General features: G+C 41.5%; 1 protein-coding gene across 1 annotated transcript in view; it reads right to left on the reverse strand.

The window, feature by feature from the left end:
- mical2b (microtubule associated monooxygenase, calponin and LIM domain containing 2b) overlaps positions 1-24975 on the reverse strand; it is a 63005-nt gene extending 38030 nt beyond the window's left edge. The window contains exons 1-2 of the mRNA XM_071914857.2: positions 24841-24975; positions 1935-2322 (exon numbers count right to left, since the gene is read on the reverse strand). Coding sequence (XP_071770958.2) covers positions 1935-2198 — 264 coding nt within the window. The 5' untranslated portion in view covers positions 2199-2322; positions 24841-24975. The remainder of the gene's footprint in view (positions 1-1934; positions 2323-24840) is intronic.
- Positions 24976-25035: the final 60 nt, after the last annotated feature.

Below are 25035 nucleotides of genomic sequence, written 5' to 3' on the forward strand. Positions count from 1 at the left end.
ATGGCTGCATACTGGTCAGTGAACTAGCAGCCAAACAAACCCACCTCAATTTGTTTTACATGTCATTTTCAGGGCATTTCTGCTTGCTTTGAGCTTACAAGAGCTCAAGAGCGTTGCTTGTGTGCACATCACAAACACATGATGAATGCATTTGAGCTTGCTGCACCCCAGAGCGCCAATGGCCCCTGAACTTCAATTTTTATACTGACAAGAAAATCAAGGAAGAGGTACTAGGGGTTTGTCGCAGGACAATGCTTACAAAAAAAAAACACACATTCTCTCACATTCTTACTAAACATGCAGTTAAGCCTCACATAGCTGGCAAATTTGCAGTATGTGACTGACTGCATCCCTCCTGTCTCTGTACAAATACAGAACGATGAAGTCTGGATTAAACATGTTATATAACCATACAGCACTGCCGGTACAAAAATAATTATATGTATTGCCAAACAAACTCGGACTAAGCTCCCATAAGAAGTGAAAATATCCCTCTGGCTACAACTACACACACGCTTTATCCATGTCTGGACTGGGAGGAGAGAAAAGTGGGGGAAAAAGACTGAAAAACAGAATGAAGGAATCCAAGAAAAGGGGAGAGGAACAGACTGTATCAGTATGTGGAATGGGGAGGGGAGAACGAAAAGCTTCATCTGGAATGTCTCAAAGACCCACCCTGATTACAGCCCGCGTCTCATTTCCAGGTCAACACTTTGCCATTTTACACGCTTATAGGGAAAATTAACTGGCAAAACAATTACTACAGGCTTCTGGAAGAAGGGTTACATTAGGAGAGTAACAGTTCAGTGCATAAATCAGTTTTTAAGACATATTCCATGTGGCAGAATAAAATTAGGAAAATTAAGCGACAGAAAATAGCCAATTCATCTGGCATCTGCCCTAAGTATCCAGTTGATATTTACAGATAGAAAGTACTAAATAGAAAATAGAGCGGCCACCCTGCTTCAAGGCCGCCATCTTTCTCCAAATAGCAGTTTTCTTTAAAAAAACAAAAACAAGGTCTGGGATAATCATTTAACGGTTATTTTTGGGCAAAGCCTCCCCCTCACCCCCCTCCCTTCTCTGTTAATCTCCAGTGTGCAAGTCTCTAGCCTCCTTCCCCTCCGGACGTCTTATCTTTTCTTTTAGGAGATATGAAATCATCCCAACACTATGCTAAACACTCTGGCGACAATACTTAGACATACATGGTCAGGCAATAAGACAGCTCAGCACATCAAGTTTTTGACAATTAAAGTCATATGCTGCCACATGAAATATGAATACAGTAGGATCTTGTTTATCAGGAATGATGTGGTGATATAAAAATACACCATATTCAAGACTCAGTGTAGACCATATACCATGTTCAACTAGCACAGCTACTCTCATTTGGTATAAAGTTTCTCCCTAAACAGTTCATATAATTACTTAATCCATAAATTACTGCATCCTACGCTTAATACTGAACCTATACAGTTAGCTGAAGACACAAACAGTAAAACTTGACTTAATTACCCTCTCAAAAGTTAGGATTACTAACCACCTGTTGCATAGCGCAGGTTTATTTGCAAATAATCACAGCAATAATCCATTCACATAATCTATTTTCATAACAAATCCACACTAGGAAAGGTCCTAGACGGCTATTTGAATAAATAAATCATAATACCTCCATGATATAGCCTTTAATAAGGGTAAACAAATCAGCTGCATTTATTTATGATACAGAAGCTTATCCAAAGCATATGAGCAGGGCTCTGATTTGATTCAAACTATAGCTAATGTCTTAACATTACATTCTGTTTTTCATTTACTTCTATCCATTTGAAGAGCTCCATTTCTTTAATTTTAAGACTGATTGGTAAGATGCTGTGAACAGACTACCATTATGTCATGTGAATGGTACCATTAACCAGCTCAGACCCCCTTACCCTGGTGCCCTGGCAGGCTTTAGCATGGTTGTACGCCTTATGCTCGGCCCTTTTGTCCAGTTTGGTCCACAGAGCCTTGACCTTCCAGGTACTGACTGCGGCCTTCAAGGAGCTGTAGAAGCTGCTGTAGTCCAGAGGATCCAGCTCCATCTGCCTGCAAAGGATGCTGAAGGCCTGCAGCGTCCCTTTGCAGGTGGACGCCTGGACAAAGTTCTCGAACAGCTGGCTGGCCTGCGCCGTGCGCTCGTCCTCCGTCTCGCCCATCTCCTCCGATGGTGGGCCGTCTTTAAGTCTCCTCTAATACTCGCTCTCTCCGTCCTCTCCCCTCCTGTTCACTCCTTCCCCGCTTCGTCTAAGATGAGGCTCGTGCTGCCATGTTCAGCCGGTTCTGAAAGAGACAAATAACAATGCAGATCTTTAGAAACGAAGGGACATGAGAGACTGGGTTAAGAAAACAAAATAAACCCAGAATCAGGAGATAAGTTACATTTCTTTTACTATACATATTTGCCAGTCGCACAATACAAGTGACTGTCCTACTGAACATCGGAATTAACAACGGCCATTATTATATAAACACACATTCACCGGTAAGTGGGTAGTGGTGGGGCATCTTTCACTACGTTATTTAAGGGATAATGTACAGTGAGCTGGTCATTATCACAAAATAAGCCCCTGTACTGGCTTGATGTACATTACGTCACTTATTACAGAGCTACTTACCAAAGACATTCATCATTTGACATGAAATATTGATTTAAAATCTTATCACAAGCTAAAGTAATTTACAAGGTTCCGTGAAGAAATAGTTCAGAAGGATTGTAATCATAGAAACATCTGTAGCTAGCATCCATGCTACACTGTAGCAGAACTAGCATCCATGCTACACTGTAGCAGAACTAGCATCCATGCTACACTGTAGCAGAACTATAACCACAGAGATGTCTGTAGCTAGCATCCATGCTACACTGTAGCAGAACTAGCATCCATGCTATACTGTAGCAGAACTGTAACCATAGAAACATTAACAAATCAAGTAGATTCCCATTCAGCCTCTAACCACAAATTGCCACCAAAAGGATGAATTAATTAAAAGTAATATTGGAAAAACTTGTCTGTAGTAACCAATGAGTAGCATTTTATAAACACAGGTGTTGCCAGTTAATTTGATTAGAAACCAACAAAATAATTACTACAGGGCTAATCAGATAATCAAGCTACACTGCTGAATACTCAATTCTGATTGACTAATGGACGCATTCTGAGGTCTGTTATTTCTGAATAAAGTATATTACTCTAGCTTGTAATAAAATCAATACTCCACTTTGCGTCAGGTTCTTGAATCACCCTGTCAAGGCTTGCAATAATGATGGTGTACATTATCCTTTGCCTAACATGCTTGCACTGCGTGGTGGAAAAGTCTGAAAGCATATCAAGGAGAGGTCACATTCCAAATGTAAGGAATGTCTGCAGCTTGCACTGGAAATAAACTGCAGAGGTCAACTTGTTGCCCCATATAGCCCGAGTGCCATGTCCTGCAATCTATATGCAGTGCCTAGGGACACATACTGGCTGTGCTGCACCTATTGCTTGGCCATCCATCTCCGTCCAGGCCTATAGCCTCACACCTCTGGCCAACAACAATAAGCTTGTCCGATTCAAACAGTCATCAACTACACTGCGCATATTTTTTCTCCAGCAAAGATGTTTTCTCCCTCCAGCTCCATTGAACGCCTGATGGGATTATGACCGAGTGTGCACATGGAGGGGTTCAGCTGAGCAGTCATGGGAGCAACTAATGTGGCTGCAGGAATACATACAGAGAGACAACCATACAGTTATAGTCACTCTCCTACACAAACAAGCAGCAGTTGGGTGAGCCACGAGGATGCAGAAAGAAAAACAACAACCCTGAAATACACCAGATTTACATAGCAGACTAGACCCACTGTCTGTTGACTGTACAAACTGTTCCATCTCTTAGCCCACAGCGCAAGAGGAAGTTGACCCACCATCAAGAGAACATCGCTTCCCCATTCCTTCAGCCAGAGTCCTAATCTCTGACACATTTCCTTATTCCTTATTCCTTATTCCTTGTACCTGACCAACTGCTGATTGGTTGACTGATATCAATTGACAGCCGTTTTGAAATTTAGAACTGAAATGTCTTAGCTTTCAGAATGTCCCTCCAAGACTTTTCCTAGACCCACTTTCTGTCCAAGCCAATGCTAAAAGTGACACAAGGAAAAAGTAGTTCCAATTATATTTACATGCCTTTAATTGACAGCTTGTTTCTTTGGCCTTTCTGGTGTTAAAGCAGAAATGCACCCTACAACAAAATTCCCATATCTCCTTCCTATGTACTTTGATAGTTCAGAATTTATTAACACTGACATCTGCACCCCAAAGCTAGAAACCTTAGAACCAAAACTTTAATCTGCCATGTTGTCCAGTCAGAAAATCTGAAAGCCGCCGACTGGCTTTGTGAACTCAGACTGTTGGTTTGAGCTTTCACATCCAGAACTTAGTTTTATTGCAGTGGTAACACTTACACACCAGAAAATGACCCTAGGCGATGTGTGTGTGTCCACAAAGTCAGTCACCTATTCACTGTCAGTGGAGCAGATCCAGAATTTGTTTCTCGATGACGTCGGAAAGGGAGTACCGGCTCTCTTGTTTCTAACTTTAGGGGAGAGGTCTTTATGCTCGCAAATCTAGAGCGACTTGTCCAAGATCACAGGAGAAACTTATCTGAATTCTCAATCAATGAGGGAAAGGATAGAATGACTCGCTGCCTGACGGACTGACCGGCTCCGTGACTCAGCAATTGCGAATACCATGTTTCTACCGAGGCTTTATCTGTATACAGTTAGTACAACGCGCTGCATCTCGTTTTAATCGAATGATCGCTTTTCAATCCCCCAACTCTGCCCTGACAGCAGCCTCCCGAGGCATTTGAAGCTTAGCGTTTCATAGATAACATCTCTGTCAAAGTTAATGTTGCAGTATCGGGTCCCGATCACTTGAAGCCTATCAGTATTATTCTCCCTATTACAGTCATGGAATCTCCTGTCCTGGAGGAGGATACTATTTCACACGCGCACACACACACACACACACACACACTCAAATACATGCATCACACACACACAGTTTCCACCAGAGCTGAAACAAAAGAGCCTTGATCTATGAATCGCCTGAAAACTTGTGTGTGTGTGTGTGTGTGTGTGTGTGTGTGTGTGTGTGTGTGTGTGTGTGCGTGTGTGTGTGTGTGTGTGTGTGTGTGTGTGTGTGATGGCGAGGGTACATTAAAGTGCAACTTGCACAAGGATAATGTCTGGCCAGTCCTTTACTCTACTCCAGCCTGATGCCCACCCCCTCCTCTTTCCCCCGAAACACACACACTTTCCCTTTAAGTCCTTGAGTGGCCCAGAGGGGGTCTCAGGTCTCTGCTACCTAACAGTTTGGCAGCAGACAGTAGCCTCTCGATTACTATTACCCCCCTCCACACACACACACACACACACACACACACACACACACACACACACACACACACACACACACACACACACACACACACACACACACACACACACACAGCTGTAACCCTTAGACCTTTCATGCTGTTTCATGCCCCACCCAGACACAAAGTTTCACAAACCCTTGTTCCTCTTCTCCTACAGTATATACCAGTGGTTCAAATCCAGATTTGACCTCACCCTCACCCAAGTCGCAACATGCACAGTATTTGATGGCCTTCTTGTATGATGATTTAGTGCTTCGAGCAGTCAATATGTTTGGGTGCCTTGGAGTTTTATTGTTCACTGGAGAGCGCTTCTGCAAAATAGCTTGAGAATAACCGTCTCAAATTATTCATCCTTTTGGATCCTCTCCATATTCCACAAGCCTTGGGAACTGTAGAGATACAATGAGCTAGAAAACAAAGAGCTTAGAGTCATTTGTAGGCTTGGGCCGATATTTGATCATATTGAATACCGCAATATTTTGTGAATATCGTGATATTATCGTCCCGCAAAAATACCCCCCCCCCCCAAAAAAACATGAAAAAAAGAACCCACCACCACCCCACACACACACGCAAATGGTGATAATATCGTATATCGTGATATTTTGGATATCGCCAAGCCTAGTCATTTACTTCTGGATAAGGTCCAGATATCAGCTCAGAGACCAAGTGCTCCTACTTCCTTCTGGCTCTGATGACCACCCATGATATAAGTCCCACTGACCCACAGAGTCAAGAGAAAAATACACTTGGTCTACTTGGCTTCACTTGGAAATCCCAAATTCTCAGACATTAGAATGGAAATTCTCAAGGGTTTCAGCTGTAAAGTGTGCACAGACATACACAGAGCTAGAATGCTATGGGAAAGTTCACGGCCTTGTTAAGCTATATATAACCTCAACTGGGAGGGTGCATTCTGGGAGTTTTGGTACAGGAAGTGGTTGACATGGTATCTCTTTCCACATTTTTGTTTGTGTGTGTGTGTGTGTACGTGTGTGTGTGTGGCACGGTATCTGACTTCAGATCAGTCTGCTTTTCCAGGCAGGCTCAGCTGAGCGGGAAACCAACACAAGAAGAAGATGGTTTCCTTATCTAATCTGATGTTCAGTCAGTTTTTCCTTTCAAATCCCATGATCGTCCAGAAAGTATACTATAGTAGTATAATGCAAATCCCCATTTAAGGAAAACATGATTATAGATAAATAACATCTTATCTTCCTATCATCTGGCTTTTGAAACTCCAACACATCAACTAGTGTCTGTACTGTAGGATCATTATAATTCCCCTATAAGTCATTACACAGGAACAATATCCCATTTATAACTTACAGTTTCCTAGATATGACTCCAAATTACTTTAGGAAACACTATACACAGCCGCCTGCCACTGCCACTCATGCAAGCCTATTAACACTGAGCATTCATACACTGTATATTTATTCCTGAACACTGAATGGATGACTTGCTAATTAAACAAGCCATTTCAATAAGTTCAGTGTCTATACTGGTGATGTAATGTGCAACACAAGAACCTGTGAGCCGTAACAAAATGCTAACAGCACTTAAAGGCTACTGGTATTGTTAGGAAGGATGTAGTCCTGTTACAGCATTAGGATTAGTGTAACTGCCTGCCCAACAGTATGATGTAAAATGGTGACGCAAGGTGAAGCCAAGGGTAGCGCTTCATTTACGCCATGGCACTTCCTGGTCGTAAGCCAGGTTGATGGCACTGCTGCTTTCTCTTTTTTCTCTAAGCTGTGACCTATTCCCTGCTTCTCTTTTCCATTTCATTCCCAAGTGTTCATTATAGAAAAACACTCCTTTTAAAGCTGCAGCTGATGTCACCACCTGTTGTACTCTATAGAAGGTGACATAACCTGGCACCAAAGACCAGCCAATAGCAGAAGGCCAGTTCAGTACCCTACTTTTCACCATTAGATGTCAGGCTTCACCACTAATTTGGGTTTGGGGTTTAGTTACTCTCCAAGTTCCTTCACGTAGCATGCCATCACAAAACTAGTTCCGCCTGCCATTTGTTCCTCAGGATAGAATGGAAGAGAAGTTACTTGCCATGTCCAGTCGCCCAATATTATATGATGCACCTTTGGCGGAACATCACAAAAAAAATAAAAATAAAGAGAGCAGTGGAGAGAAGAGAGGGCAAGACTTTCTGATTGCACTGTTCTGATGCTCCTCTAGAGCTACAAAAGAAACATTGGGGCCTTTTCACAAACGCAAAAGAAAAACTTTCTTACTGTAGACTGTGATCCAAGCCTAGTCCTCCTTCCACAGGAAAAAGCTAGTATCATCATTCCTAACAGCGAGCCACATCAGCTGTGGTCGGAGGGACGGAGCACAGCTGACATTCCCGAGCCCAAAAGACCTCTACAGCCTAGAATTAGAGAGATCCGAATCCTACATTTTGCAGAAGGAACCTAGTACAGTATGTGTTGCCAAGTCCTCTAAAACTCTCCATCTGCTGCAAGAACTTGACCAAGCAGCTGTCCCAAGCTCTTTCTTTACATGGGACGCTCTTTCCTCAACCAGAAGCCAAAATAAATAAGTCAGACAAGTCATGTTGGGAAGTGAAGGGAATCCTGATACACAATGTGGGATTAGGTTACCAAGCAAAGGAGCTGGAGTGTACAGGTGACAGGAAAAGCGGGAGAAATCTGTCACTGGGTTACAGAAGACAATGAAAAGCCACACTGCAAACCCCAAAATGACCTGTTTTATAGGCATTGATACACCTTTTCATTACACTCTGAATATAAAAGTGGAATCTGTTTTTTTACTAGAAAGGAAGCAGAAGATGGGATCTGCAACACATTTTATTTTCCAGAGGAGCACACTCACATTACCTGGAAATTAAAGGTAAAGATCTAATAAACAGCTAACTTAAAAAAATAAACCTCTTTATGAGTTCAGATATTTAGGTTGAACTACAAACTGTTTAGAGAATCAATACACTTTGATATATTTTGGTCCGTTTCGTTTCCTGGTTTGTAATATGCAATGTTTCAAACCAGAAAGTCCTCTTTTTCATTTTGCACGTCTTCTTTTGAACCCTGCCCCTAGCCAAAAAAATTTAACACGCAGAGATCCATCAAAACAATCTCCCTCTCTACACATTCCTACATTTTGACTAACGCGTTTGTTTCCAATAAGGGGAAGCTGACTCCAAAATAAATATGAAATGACACAGCTGTGAACTTCTGCCTCTGTGCGCACTTCCAGTATTTGGAGATGAGCTTGAAACACTCAGTCCAACCATATACAGTACGTGTGAAATACAGTCTTTTGCTGTAAAAGTTATAAGAACAGAGTGAAGAGTAGAACAGATTGTCCATAGACTGCAGCCCTGTGTTGACCTGATGTAACTTGACTCAGGCCTGAAAATTCAAACCTGACCACATCCTTAAAAAAAACTCTACCGTTACCCTAACTGAGTCCAGCAATAACAGAAGAAGGCAGAACTTCGAGCCTGAAATTCTATTATCATGAGTTATTTTCCAACTGTAGTTCTGAAATTGAACTCAACCTGAACACAAGCGATTAATGGGGAAATTCAGTCCGGGACTATTGGATTGGGTTAGTGCTGTCGAGTTGTACGTGTTCTGAAAGACAAAATAAGAAACAGAGGTCACTGCCAGACGACTGTTCTTCATCCTAATGGCTGACTGGATTTCTGACTCCTCAATGACAGTTCACCACATGCTGCTCTGGGTTGCAGACATCTTTAAGATGAGACAACAGGGATGAAAATGGTTTCATCCTGGGTGATTGATCCTTTGGTGATCACCAGAATCAACTAGAAAATAGTACATTTCTGCATTTTATACCAGCTGCATCGAGTAGATCAAGCACAAAGTTTAACAAAAAAGAGCCTTTTGCTCAAAATGACACACTCCCTGTAATTTGACATGCTGTTTCTTAACAAAAACAGCTGGTAATTGCAAAAAACGTAGATGTTCGCCACCATACACATAATATTTTGTCATTAATTCATCAAATCCCTTGGTAAATAACCAGCTATTTAGTTATTCATCAGAATGAAATAAGAAAAATCACACACAGAACGTGTTTGTACTTGTGTCCATATTCAGCATATGAAATTTCATTCTGATAGGATGAAAGGAATCCCAGGTTCCCGACACAAACAGCTCTCATGTCAAAGTACAGTACAACACACATGGAAAGATATTCACTTTGATACAATTAAGGCTGGGTCAAAGGTCACAATGTTTGTTTTATAAGTTAGTAGCTTACAACATAATTGGCGAAAGCCAGTGGTGGGTGTGTATGTGTGTGTGTGTGTGTGTGTGTGTGTGTGTGTGTGTGTGTGTGTGTGTGTGCATGTCTGAGAGAGAGAGATCAAAGCCGAGTCAACAAGTTCCTGCCCAGACAGACTGGATGCCAGGAGAGAGAGGAAAAACAGGGGAGAGGGAGAGAGGAGGGAGAGAGGAGGGAGAGAGCGAGAGAGGGAGAGAGAGAAAGTGTGAGGGATTCTTTAGTTATTAAAGTGGAATTCAAATCCAACCACAGTGAGTTCAGTCTTAGCGGGGAGACGTGCTGCTGCTAAATGTGATGCTGATTAGCTCCAGTGGCGGCGGCTTCCCCTCAAACAGGAAATATTAATGGCTGGAATGTCAGAGAGCTGAAGCATGTACCTGCTGCCTCCCTCTCAGAAACACAGACAGAACAGACTGCTGCATCACACACTAAAGGCCTAACAATAAATCACAGTGCCGTGCCGGCTTTTGCTCACAGCTGCAACACTTTTAGCTGGCAGCAACTTTAAAAGCAGAAAATCCAATGTTTCCTATAATTAAAGAGTAACTAAACCTCAAACCCAAATGGTCTTTGATCTATGTTGCCAGATGATGTCACGTGTACAACAGGTGGTGACATCACCTCGCACCAAAGATCAGCCAATAGCAGATGGCGATTTCATTAGCATCTTCATCTTTTACCATTAAATGTCAGGCTTTACACAGATTTGGGTTTGTGGTTTAGTTAGTTCTTTAAGGGATTACACACGAGAGGAAGTGCTAGATTGCCTCCCGTCCAATAGCAACGCAGGGTCGGAAACAAATGTTGTATAATGTCAAATATGCCATGATTTCCAATGGGGGAATGCAGACAGTAACGTCGCGCATTCCAATGTAACTGAACTATAATGACAGATGACGTGTCAGAATCAGCAGATAATTAATATTAGACATGACTAGGGATGCAAATTTTCAGAAATTTCCTTAATCGATTGTCGGTCACGTTAATGACCAATTAATCGATTAATCATTATGTAAAAAACAGCTTTTGACATAGAAAATACAAAATGTGTGTTTTTACACCTGTCTTTAGGCCTACTCAACAAGTTACTCAACCAAGCATAATTCAAAAGAGTCGGGACCCCTGACAACGGACGTCAGTGTTTCCCACAGGCTGAAAATGTACTTTCTTTAATTACTTTAAATTGTCTTTACATTGTGTCCAACGGAACCCAACTGGCAGAATATGCAAAGAAGTCTCTGCACTGCACTCATTTTAACTTTCTGAGTGTTGAGCAGCGTTAGAATTGTCCGATTGAAAAGTATCAAGTTACTCTTTACCGTTACAACACATGTGAGTTCGGAGAAAATGTGGAATTTTATATTGTTTTATGAACGTTTTCAGAACGGGAGATGGACTGTCAGGTTGAGTACAGAGCTACTGCATCGCCAAATGACAGACATGACGTGATGCGCACATTAGACGCATTACAAGGCGATTTAGATCAATTTCTATACATTGATTAACTGTTTATGTTGTGCCGGCCGTGCCGATATTGTGGCGCTGCCACAGTTTATGTATTGGAAACAATGGCACGACAATCTACTGGTTTATTTAAGAATAAGAGCATATCTACATGGTCAAGGATGAGTCCAGTGCGCAGCCTGGTGACAGTCAGTCCATCCGCTGAAACACACGCTCCGGGGGAACAGCTGTCCCGGGTCGGGAGGCACAAATAGTGTCGCACCAACTTCGCCGGCCGGGTGAATGCATTCTCTTTCATTGTGCTTGTAGAGGTGCTGTATTTCAACTTTGTATTACAATGTTTACAATGAACACTGTTGTCTTTTCAGGTGTAATGCTTCCGCCCGCTTGCTTGGCTTTCTTCTTCCTCTGTATAGGCGGTGAAAGTTAAATTGCACACTTGTGGCGGTAAATCATTTTGCGAAAAAAATGAGAAATAGCACATAACATACATTATCGATTAATATATGCTCGATCGATCAAATTGTTAACGGTGATTAATCGATCATCGATTAATCATTAACATCCCTAGACATGACACTGGTTAAGCTGTTCATCTGACTTTTACTTTATGGGAAACCTCACTCAACAGTCATTTTTAATCTTAAGAGAAAGGTAAGTTCAGTGTTTAGCGTTGAGTGTCTCCTTCCACAGTCTCCCATTCGCCTCCTGCTACAGTGAATGGTGATTTGTCAGTTTGGAGAAAATATGCAAAACATGTGACTGAGATCCTCAGATACAAGATGGTGAAGATACCCTGTGTGTGTGTGTGTGTGTGTGTGTGTGTGTGTGTGTGTGTGTGTGTGTGTGTAGGTGTGTATGTGTGCGTGAGGGAATGACATCAAAGCAAGCGTAATCGCCACACAATTTAGGTCATTTCAGTCCCAGCCTACCACACAGCCCTCTACAAGCAACCGTATAATACGTTTATTTCAGTTAGAAAATAACCTAATTTCATTTAATGTGCTGAACTCCATGATTTAATATACAGGGTGATGAAGTACTGTAATTTTATTAGCCTACTTTTCTTGACTCTGTGCTTTAGCCTCTTTAAAACAATCAGCGTCCCAAATTCACATCAGAGAAAATTTCAAGCTCAACTTCAACACAAGCTTCTCCGGAGGAAATTGCCCTGAACTCAACACTCTCCAAACACACTACTTGCAGGATAATTTCTCCAGAAAAGCAATTCCTCGGGCTTCCTCCCATGAATCACTCCCAACATCCTGTGGATGGTTTTCATGCACTAGCCTTAATGACTGCTATAACGACAATACAAGTAGGTCATCATTAGAAATCTCTAGTCTTAGTCCAATTCTAGTCTGGGGACCCGACAGAAACAGATCCATGACCCATATTGCTTCCTGACCCACAGTTAAAGAAATGGCGCCCTAGTTAAATAATTAAGTTGCCTGGGATTTCTGATAAAGTTTTATGCTACTGCTCACAGAGTTGCCTATTAAAAGATGTTAAAACTACACAATGAGAGCATATAACTTTGTGTCCTTTACTTTCCACCATTTTGGTGCTCCATTCAATGAAATCACATCTTCCCCCCATGAACGTATAGACCCATAACCTATTAGAGCCTATTTACAAGAATTTGCTTGATATTTGCTTCTTTCTCAATAAAGTCTATACAAACTGTCTTTTGAAAAAGCATCAACACAGAGTTGAGCTGCTTGACAGACATGTAAGTAATTGTATTTACAGCAATTATTTTGAAATGAAAATACAAAAATTCCAAAAAGCAATCACAAAAACGACACCCTGGCACTAACCGCCAACAATGCCAGTTGACGGCTTTTCCGGAGGGGAATCTACTGAGCCAATATCTATATACCACATCAGACTGGTCCACGGCCGAGGGCGCACACACCCATACTTACCCTGCAGATAACGGCCTATAGGAGGGACCAGGCTATTCATCAGCTACATATTTGTTATTCCCTTGGTGGGAGACCACAGTGGAGCAGACTGGATAATTCATGGAAAAATAGATAATGTGGGGCAGAATGCACGTAAGTTTATATGTGTAATTGAAGGACTTGGCTAATCATGTGCAGAAAGTCTCAAAATACAAACAATTAAAATGGCAGTATGTTTTGCACCAAAATGGAAGTGAGGAGTAAAAATGAAAAAGGCAATACTTAAAAGTTTTCAGCTACTACTAGCCAAAAATCCAGATGACAGAATTAGGGCTGGGTATCGCCACTGATTTCCTGAATCGATTCGATTCCGATTCACAAGGTCCCGATTCGATTCGATTTCCGATTCGATTCGATTCAATATCGATTCGGTTAGGGATATTTCAGTTACAATATCAATTTTGCTTGGATATGAAAGAGATTCTCAGAGAACTAATGCTGTAAATTGTACAAGGAACCCTCTAACCTGGTGCATTATTAAAAATATTAATGTTTACATTAAGAATTGACCCCAAAACAGTTACATTAATGTACTTTTTATTTAACATGACCAACACACTACAGCAGTCAACACAATATAGTGCAAGCAGGGGGTTCCCCAAATTTTTGAGTAGCCAGCCAGATGGGAAAAGTAGCCGGCTAAGGGATGTTTGCGATGGCAAGATACATTTTTCCGGTGATGCATTTTTACCGAATTAATAAACAAACCTTAAATATGTTTATGAAAGCATGACTTAAAATAACATAAACATTTTTATTACAGGATCAATGCTCAATTGAAAAATAAACTGATTATGTTTTTTAATTGTGAATGTTTAATGTACTTTCTTCAGTCAGTGCAGAAGAAATAAGTAGTCTAAAACAAAAATATTATTACAAATAGTAATAAATATAATACCAAAGTGCATATTATAGTCTTCTCAGAGCAAGACTGGATCTCTCTCCTGAGTACTACTGCACTCACAGAACTGAGATCCAATAATGATGGAAACATAAATCAGTTTAAATAATGATTTTACATGGTCATGGTAATGAAGCCCCTACAATGATCTCCTCAGCTAAGGCCTTGTATTTAGCGTTATACAGTAGTTTCAGCTGTAACGCTTCAGTTGAGTCCGTCGTTACCATGGCAACCGTTCGCTGCGCGTTGCGCAGAAGCTCGGCAGAGATCGCTATTATTTTGAAACATCTAAAAAAACGCACAACTCCCCTTGCAATTACACGCACAGTTCAGTTATTAAGGACAGTGACAACCGCATTCTATAACCAAACTCACTACCTGAAAAATTCAGGTACTGATACTGAATTTGAGAGCGGATTCGGTTAGTCCGAATAGTGTGAACCAGAACGGGACTGGACAGCTGGTTGTTACGTGACGTTAAGGCTCAACACTCGTTATGTTATGTAACATTATCATCCTTAATTTGAAAGAGACGGAGGTAAGTATTGTGAGATATTCTCAATTTTTCGATCCAGTCTGTTTCCTCAACATTGCGGTTGTTCCAGTTCTGCGGCCTTCAGCCCAAATGTTGCTGTTAAAAGTATGAAGTTCCTGCGATAGAAAAAGAGAATATGACGCCGCTGTCAATGGCGGTTTATTAAGATCTTATGGATAAACTGACTCCTCTGGTTACTGGTGTTACTGGTGTCAAATAAACTTAAAATACAGGCGACGGTAGCCGCCATAACTGAAGTAAACGTTACTATGGTTACAGACATTATTTCCAGCCATCGTGAGATCGGAGGAGTGGAGTGACTCCTGATACCCTTACAGACAGTCTGAGTCTAGTTATTTGACTTCAGTCTGCTCCAGTATGTAGGCTACCAGACATGCGCAGTCACTCTCATTCAAAAATTCTGTTGTAGCTACCAAATTCTGGTAGTGTGAACATTTAGTGACATTCAGTTATAAAAGCAGCCGGCCAGACAGATGTGAGTAGATGGCTAAATAGCCGGCAGCCGGCGCTAGCAAGTTGTGCAACTCTACAGACTCTACAGGCATATATTGGGAATATATTAAAACATCGATCTCGTGATTTTATGAATCGATATCGGATCATTCAAATGAAAATCGATTTGAATCGGAAAATCGATTTTTTAAACCCAGCCCTAGACAGAATGTATTATTCTTCCAGTATTTAGCATGGTGATATATTACCTCTTCACTAGATGTTTCTGCTGGATCTCTGCTCTAATTGGCTAGCTTATTTGTATCTATTGTGAAAATGTGACTTCATTGTTTGTGTCAATTACAGGCCACCGTAGCTCAAGGGGACAGGAGGGGGTTTGTACCAGAGACTTGTGTAGGAGGAGAGAAGTTCTATCAGTGTTGTTGCAATTCCTACTGGTCACCAATAGAGGTCATAGACTACGTAATGCCCCTTTAAAACAATTTTAAATGAATTCAAGAGCAAATCAACACTAAATCACATAGGGCAGAAAATTGTTGTGGCGCTGCTCTTTATAGTTTTAAACTTTCAAGCATGTTGCACTTGTGGCCACACCCCAATCAGTGATGTCAAAGCAGGTGTTTTTCCTTTAACAGCTGATGCCAAACACCTGCTTTGACATCACTGATTGGGGTGTGGCCACAATGCAACATGCTTTACAAGTTTCAACCCATAGGGAGCAGTGCAGCAGCTGTTTTCAGCCCTATGTGATTTAATGTTGATTTGCTCTTTAAAAATGAAAAGTAATAGTACAATACCTCCATTATTAATATGCTTGCTGTATGTCCATGGTCCACATTTTATAAAACAATCCAGGCAAGACAGAAGGAAGAACAGCAACTTTCAGATGAAACCTGGCTGTCATACATAAGCAGCTCTCAGGTTCCACATTGGTCTACTTGAGATCCTGCTGTCAGTGCCATAACTCTGCAGGCCTACACTTGAGATACCAGCGCCATGTTTGAATTCCCAAGCCAGACTACATAATGTAAGATCCCACTAGCAAGTCTGCAGCCTTAGGGAGGACAGCTGAGTTTTATGACTTTGGCTTCTGACTCAAAAGTCTCAAGCTCTAACCAATATACATGAGATCTTACTGCCAGTGGCATATAAAGTTAACATGTACACAAACTGTTTAGTTTTACGAGGGCAGATACAGTAGAACAACAGTGAAATATTACTGCAAGTACCTGCCAATTGTGTTGTAACAAAGCATCTCGCTAATTCCCCATACATGTCCAGGGTTCCGTGGCCCTGATGTGAAATTCCATGACTTTTCCATGATTATCCATAACTAAGTTGTATAGTGATTCCATGAGATAAACACTTTATGCATTCCTGGTTTGTAGGGCTGTCCTGAATACCATTTTATGGGCTCCGGAGCTTCGGTAGTAATCAACAGCGAATATTCAAAGCTTCAGCCGGGGGGGAGTGGGGGGGGCATGTTAAGAGTCATGCACCTTCAAACTGCTTGACTTTCCATACACGGGCAACAGTTCACCCGACAAAGTTCACACAGTCACAGTTCCTCCTCACAAAAACACAGCGCTGAAAACATACTCGGTGGAGTCCACAGGTCCGTCGCTCCTACACGCTCCAAAACGGGATAGCAAACTCAGCGGCAACCTCTTGGCAAACAGCCAGCTAGCGGTCTTGTAGCTCCTTCAGTTAGCAGCCAAGGAAAATGTAGCTTAGCACCGTTTATATCCACTGAGACACCGTCATAGCGCGGAGATAGCAGTCCACGGCAACCACAATGAATCCACTTGAACTCAAACAACAGTCCGACCTCACTCAGAGAGCGGCCACAGCTTAAATCACGATGGTGATCACGACACGGTTCGGGCGCCATTTGTAGAGATGTGGATGATCTCCGGGGAGTCGTTAGAGAAGAAGAGATGAACACCAGACGAAAAACTTCATACTTCAGCTGTAGTTTTATTAAGGGCAGACGTTGTTGTGATATAGGTCAAGCTCTGACTCCGCAAGAGCGAAGTGTGACGTCACTATATAGACACCCAAGCAGCGATCATTACATATAAAATTAAACAAACATATAAAAACGAATATCCGAATCCCAAAATTGAAAACTGAATACCTACCCAACAAACGAATATCAGAATAGTCGAATATTCGGGTCCAGCCCTACTGGTTTGATGTAATTTCTCAGCTCAGAAAAGTTCTAAAGGGGTAAACAGTCTGGTCTGCAATGAATGCATGAAACAAGTTATAAAATTCATTGGGTCTGTGTAGGGCTGCATAGATGTTGTTACTGTATCTGTCAATTACAGAGACATTCTGAATAAGTGACGTGAATGTCCTGCAGTAAATACTTGTGCAATTGAATCACAGATAAAAACAGACATGTATGTCAGAGTTTTTCTGATTGGTGAATTCTGCACATCTAAACCCTAACCCTAAACCCTATCAACAAAGATAACAACATGGATCACAAAGGCAGTATAAAATTAAGCCATAAGGGGACAGCTGAGTTTTATGACAAAGCTTTTGACTCCAGACCTGTTGGCCTTCAAGTACTGGTCAAGATCCTATTTCTGGTGCCACAAACTCCATGTTTCAACTCTCCGGTCTAGCCTTAAGGTACCAGTCGAGTTATAGGATTCGTATTCGTCTGGTGACAATGGCAAGGAGAAAAGGACACTGTGACTATGAGCAAAGAAAGGCAAACCTATAAGATTTCTGATTTTGCTGTGAAGCACCCTGACAATTGGTAGAGTCCGACTCTGGTGCTCGTCTCTCTGCCTCTTTCTGCAAGTCCAGGCAGGGCAGAAGGACAAATGAGAAGGAAGGAGGAAGTGGGAACAAAGATTTGCATCTCCTGTCTAGTCCATCAGATGGAAAGGTCAGGTGTGCAGTCCTACAAACAGGCAAAATTCAAATGCATGGAAATCAATCAGGATTCATCCGCAGAGGCAGAACAAAGTCATACCAAAACTAGAAGGGCACTCGGAGAGTGCAGACCTCCGCAAGGTTCGTGCTATTATTGCTTGTTCGTGAGTCGGATCCAGATCCGCTCCAAAATTTAATGGGTTCTTCCTTGGCCCATGCTACACCCTTCCATGAAGTTTCATGAAAATCGGGCCAGTAGTTTTTCCGTAATCCTGCTAACAGGCAAACAAACAGACAAACAGACAAATGGCACCGAAAACATAACCTCCTTGGCGGAGGTAACTAAGAATACATGGCTAATGGTATTGAGAACAATAAAGACACTCTCAAATCCAATCCTCTATTGGAAAATTTGGGTAAATATTAAAAGGTATGCTGTGCGAGACTAAAGTCACATAAACCCAACTGCAGAAAAACACAATGGCAATGCTCAAAGAAAGAGAAAAAGTAATTAGGGCAACAAAGCAGGTCCTGGGGCTTTATGGGCCAGGCATGTGATATTCAGGACATGTGAACAGGCCTTTATATTTACCATGGCCAGGGGCAGTGACAAAAACTCACAAAGAGAGAGCAGTTCTTAGGCAAACCAGAAACACAAGTACACTCCCATGACTGTCACAAAAACGCAAGACACCAGCAGGGAAGTCAGACACAGTGCTGTAGAAAGTGTTGATGTAAGCAGAGACGAAGTTAGAGTTATCCCTCTTGTTAGCACTACTACCTTCATTCCCCTTACTAGTTCTGCATTTTAATAAAATGAAATGGAAACTGTGAGGAAAACAACAGCGTACCTGCCCACCACTTCCCCTTCTACTGCCATCATTGTCGCAGTCAGGTATCTCCAAAAAAACAGCCTTGTTTTTAAGCTTGACCACCATGTATTTTTCAGTTTATCCAACAGGGGGTTTGAAAGGGTTTTATAAGCCCAAGAGTTGTAGAAGTTTCTCAACCCATAGAGGAGCATGTAATTCTTCAATTGAAGTTACGAGTGACGAGGTTTCCACACAACAACAGCGTTATGAAACACTGCAAAACTTGCAAATGAGAAATGTAGGTGAGATCACATGCAAATATGTGATTAGGAACACAAAGAGCAAGAACAAAGTAGGAAAACATTAATGAATGAGCAAAAAATCAATGCAATCCATCAATTTTTGTCACTCTTATAAAGTGATTTGACACTGTTGAACCACAAGAAATGAAATGAAACTAGCAGCCTACATCTAATACCCATCATGATTCATTCATTCAGTTCATAGGCTCTTGACACATTCTCAAGCACTAACCAAACATTTATTTTCTTCAGTCTCTCTCTGAAATTGATCTCTCCCTAGGAACTCGGAGCAAAATCAAAACATACAAATACTGCAGTCACATGGGAAACAAGGCCCACCGCCCTTTTGGCTTCCTGATGCATAGTTACAGAAACGACCATTTCTTACATACCATGAGGTGAAGAAAGATGTTGTCTCCCTGAGCTGCGAATGCGTTTTTAACAACAGTTTACCCACTTACTTAGATTTATAGGAAACCAGATAAGAAAGCTGCCTGTGTGAAATAGCCAATCACATCTCTGATTTGGGGTTAAAGACAATGGAGATTCCTTACATGGTTTCCCGCTATCACACTTTGCCTGTATGCCCTTATTAGTTAAGACTTATTCAAAGAGACAGGTAAATAACACAGTGGATCCCCCACCTGAAGTACAAAGGTTGTCTAAGCACAAGGGAGTGTCCACACGTCCCGTAACCACCAATAAAAACAATGTGACTGTAAAAGGAAAGGTCCCACTTACACCAGCTGGGCTTACATGGGCATTGTTGACATGTGTAGCGTCACTACAGGTTTTGTAATGGAAATCCAGTGTTTGTATTGATCAGGAGCTGGAAGTAACGTTGCTAGAACCAGTGATCCCAGGACTACAGGATTACAAGATTTCTTGAACCACTTAGACGCCAAATGTGTTTTCCAACTCTGGGTATCCTGGAAAACAACTGCAAGAGATTTATGCTGTCAATCTTCCACATTTCTGCGGTACAGTCTAAATTGGATCACAAGTGTCTACTAGGGTTCAACCCACATGAGTTTTTGAAGGCCGATATTGTTAATTTTTGGACTGAAACTGCCAATAGCTGCAATCATGTGCCGATATTCAATATCTTTAAATTTGACCATCTTCATGCCAAAAAAAAAAATGTTTTCCCCAGAAACCAAACCCAGAATCAGAAGCAGAATAAGCAAGACTGCATACTTATGTGAAATCCCATGGACAACCACTGTAGTATCAATCAATTCTACAATAAATATGTAATCAAGCATCATATCCATCATATGAGAAGTGGACGAGACTGACTGGACCATATCCATTTTTTTCTACTAAAACAAGTTCTTCCTATCCCCTTCCTTCCCTCCTTCCTCCTCACTAGGAGTTATAGCAGGTCGAGGTCTAAAGCTTGGGATTGCAGTGGCTGAATGTTGGCTTATCAGGACCGCTCTGTATAAACTCCCCCGAGACATGGTCTGGCTTGAAGACAGTCTGTCACTCCCATGATACAGACTACAGTAGCTTGGCTTGGAAGAATACATGCCATATGCTTGCTTATACCCATACTTACAGGGTTTGATTGGTGCATGTGGGCCCAGCTGAAATCAAACCCCTAATCCTCACCGTATTAACACCACATACTGGAGAGGTTTGGGGCTGGATTAGGCCTACAGCCCTTAGACCCTAATTAGACCCTGTACAGTATATTCTTTTGAATCAATAAAAGCAGTAGCAAATGTAATTTCTGTCCAGCATAGTGCTTTAGGGAGATCAGGGAGTAGCATCAATTTAAAGGAAAAGTTCACCCTCAGATACTCGACAAGCGAGATGTCAGTGAGTGTTGCAAGGAACTACATGCTACCACAAAGTGACAGATATTGACAGATGAATCTCTAATGAGCAACTTTGCTTATATCAATGTTGGCATTGGGTGGAAAAAGCCCTCACAGGTGGTTTTGTTCAAGCCTTCTGGTGCAATAGATGGATTGTCTGGGCTTTATGTTGGTTTAGATTAAACTTCCATCTGCATTACGGGGTGGGATTTGGACCCATGTGTCCTCAAGAACTATAGGATTTTGCCAGCTAATAAGCATTAGACCCTTGCACTGCCAGTGTACAGTATGTTAGGCCTGCCAAGCTGGTTTCCAAACTACCACTCAAAGTGCAGAGTCCACAAAACTTTAATTATTAAAAGAGAAAATCCACCCTAAAACACTGTTTTTTTGTACAACAAAACAGTGGATAACTTGCCAAAAGTAGACAACATGACATCACGTTGAGATATTCAGCTACAATGGAGTTTTCACCTAAATTCAAAGAGCAAGAGCTTCTTTCTAGAGCCGCCATTTTGCACCAACATTCAACAATCATACAGGGAGAAATCCATCGTAGAAGAGAGAGAGACAGACTCCATTGACAGTAGCCTCAATAGACCAGAATGCAAGACATGTTACATTTTAAGTAGGGATGTGGCCACAATGATCGACACACCCCAATGTTCACAAACCAGTTGGCTAGCTAGTTGTATTTCTACACCCATACACCTTATATTGAAAATAACAAGTTCATGCCTGTTCTCTGGGTGTTGTCAAAAGGCATTCTGAAAAACATATGAAACCACTAACTGAAGTAGAAGACGAGGCAGGTTGAGGGAAAGTGGATACAACAATAGATTCATTCATCACAAAATAACCACTGGAATGCACTGAACATCACAAATCAATGATTTTAACAGTCCAAGGGGGATTTTCCCTTTGACACTGTTCAATAGCCATTTAGCAGGTACACTTTCGATAGCTGTCATAAAAAATGAAAAGAAAAATGATAAGAATTTTACAACCCTCTGAGTCTAATACACTACTACAAAGCGAGGGGCATTTAACTGAGAGAAAAGAGAGAATCGTGACAGCATGAGTTGAGATCAGCTGTCAGTCTTCTGTTGATGCAGTTTGAGTTTCTCTTTTCTTTGTCTGTTCAGCCATGGTGGCTATCACTGCTCATGATAACTACCCAGTTCTTCTTCTGTTTATTTTAAACAAACCGCAAATGTAAAACGCATCAACAGAGGATTTTTCCAAGGAAAGAGCTACCAGACACCGGCTGTTTCAATAGCAAATGGAAAATTTTTCATGAACTGAATACAGGCTGAATCACTACTGTGTTCAATTGGTGATAAAGAGTAGAAAATGGACATCTATTTATGAAAACTTATGGATTATTGCTTTAAGCCTCTATTCTGCTAACCACAGTATTTCACTCAGTTTATCTATGAGATTTGGGAAGCTGCTGACTTTATAACATAACCAATAACTTCATATAAAATAATCAAACTTTATCTTAAGACAAGACTCAATATATTTAATTAATTAATTCTAGTCTAATTAATTCATTAATTTTCTTCCCACATCCCAAATTTGGGGTCTCAACCCAACCGTTGGAAAACACTAATACATCATAGCTTAACTTGGCCTTTCTCATCTGACAGTAGCCCATCTGGTTGGCCAGTGACAGTGACACTCGGCTCCCTGGTGTATTTTTGTCTCCTGGGCTGATATGCAGGGACAGCCCCTTATAAGTCAGCCACTTATTCCAGGAAGTGACAGCTTGTGTACCGCTGGTTTTTTTTTGCCCCAGGGGCAACATGGGACAGATTATTATGAAAAGCCAACATGAAGCGGTCTGGGATCAACATCTTGAGGGTTGGCGGCAACAATAGGAAGTGAAGATCAAGGTCTTAAAGGGGGGGGAAAAAGAGCTAAAACAGTATTTCCATATGCTATTGTTATGATGTTCAGTCCAGTCTTGAATTAGAACCACAAGCGGGTCTCTCTCTAAGACAGACACAAGAAAATTAAGACTCTAAAAACACTGAATGGGGGACCGAGTTTGTGAACACAGTGACAGTAGTCAGTGATCCAACTGGGACATAGGACACACTTTCTCGATTCTATTTAAAAACTCCAGGAGTGCCATGAAATAAAAATTTCTTGGATGTAAAAGTCCAAACAAACATTCTACGAATCCACACAATCAGTCTCCAATGGATTGTCAATATAAATGCCATGGAGAAACCTGCACAAGGATTCAGCATATTACTGTGCTTTGCCTCCCATTGTCAGTTTCCTTATTGATGTTTTGCTCTGTTTGGATAAAGTCAATTACATGCAAAAAAGACAGGGAGAAAATCTAAGATCTCACCTAAAAAACACACTTTAACCCAGCAGAATCAGACATACAGTAAGGACTATTTCAAAAGTGCACATTCTTTAAAAATGGATCAGTCAGCACTAATCGCCTAGGGACAGCAACAACCAGTACCCCAAGCCTTTTCTGTGATTACTCCATTATTTAACAAGGATTGGTCCGAGTCCACGACCTTTGACCCATGAACACCTTATGCTCACCAAGCCTCTGACCAACACTCAGACTTTAGCAGCTTTAAGCTGCTTGCAACAATTGTGTTTCCTAATGCTTATGTACCTTAAAAACATAATCTGTGTATATGAGTGGAGCTGTGGAAAACAACAGTGGATTCCCAATTCTCTCTCCTTTCCAGCAGTCAGTCATGTTCTGCCTCTGCACATCTGCTGGCAGGGTTACATACAAGAAAGAAGAAGCGCTCATGAAGCTCAGTGTGGATGCAAGGCCACCTCTAATTAAGATGAATCTATTATATGACTCAGCTGCAGATTGAGTGAAAGTGTATCCCACTGCTGAAACATTAGTCCACAACAACTGAGTGTCTAGGATGAGACGAGCGCTTCTTGCCTGACTGGATTTCAGCTCTCTGAGGACATGGAGCCACCTGCCAGACACAAGGATCACAAACCACTACGACTGAAACTCATTATAGAAAATACTTGTGTGACAACTTGGGGTTGTTTGATGGTACTACTAGTGATATTTCAAAATTAAGCATATAAGCTTTTCCCTATGTACTGTTGTGAGACTTTCTTATCCTTGACCAGCTTCATCTCCTTACATTGTTGTCTATGTTTCTACTTTAGTCCTCCAGAATAACCAATGCACACCTGCCTTCCCAGCTTATTCAATGGTGGAAGTTTACTGAAGCAACTGGTGCCCATTGTGGCATTAAATCACAAGCAACCCTATCCTTTTTAAACACTACCACGTGTGTAGTTTAGCTAAAACCCCACTAAGCTCACTTTACCCTTCCTTTTTATTAGTGGAATAGTTTATCCACCATTTCAAGTTGACATAAATCTTTATGGCACCAATTCGTAGTACACATAGTAATAAATAACCCATTTTATGTAAGTTATATGCATAATGAATGCTTTCCTGAAAATTATTACTGACTTCCGTTCATATTTGTTAGCGAGTATAGGTACTGCAGGTAATAGTTTAATTGTATTCACCACTTCATGACTGTCTGTCACTTTGGGCATCATATTTCTCTGGAAATAATTAGCATTAACCGTTTCTTTTGAGCCTGCCCACGTCACCTGTTGCAACCTACACAATCTATAAAGTTACAACCACGGTTAAATAATTCAGCAGCGCACCATCAGGTAGCAAGACGCCGAAAACAAGCAAGACGTTAATTCAAATAATAACTGTTTCCATGATTCAGTTCCTAGGCGGTGTGGTGTGTCAGATAGGAATCATTTCAAAATAACATTCCCGATAAGCGCTCAGTCGTGCACTCACGCGCAGGGCTAAGAAAGTGCGGCTGTCAGCCACTTGCATGGGAGAATCAATTTTAAAAATAAAATAAAATAAAACCTACCGAATGACAGCAGTCCCACCGGAGTCCGCCTTGTTTTATCCAGCGTAATGTTGGCTCTGAGGCTAGCGAGGTATCCGCAGAAGAAGATTAAAAACTATCCGCGCGCTACTTCTCTCTATCGACCTGTTCCTCACATGATAGTTGCCGTCTGTGTCGACCCTGTGTTGTAGACACAGCGTCAAGCTAGACAGAGCG

Source organism: Centroberyx gerrardi, chromosome 4 (genome assembly GCF_048128805.1).
Source record: "Centroberyx gerrardi isolate f3 chromosome 4, fCenGer3.hap1.cur.20231027, whole genome shotgun sequence".
Lineage (NCBI taxonomy): Eukaryota > Metazoa > Chordata > Actinopteri > Beryciformes > Berycidae > Centroberyx > Centroberyx gerrardi.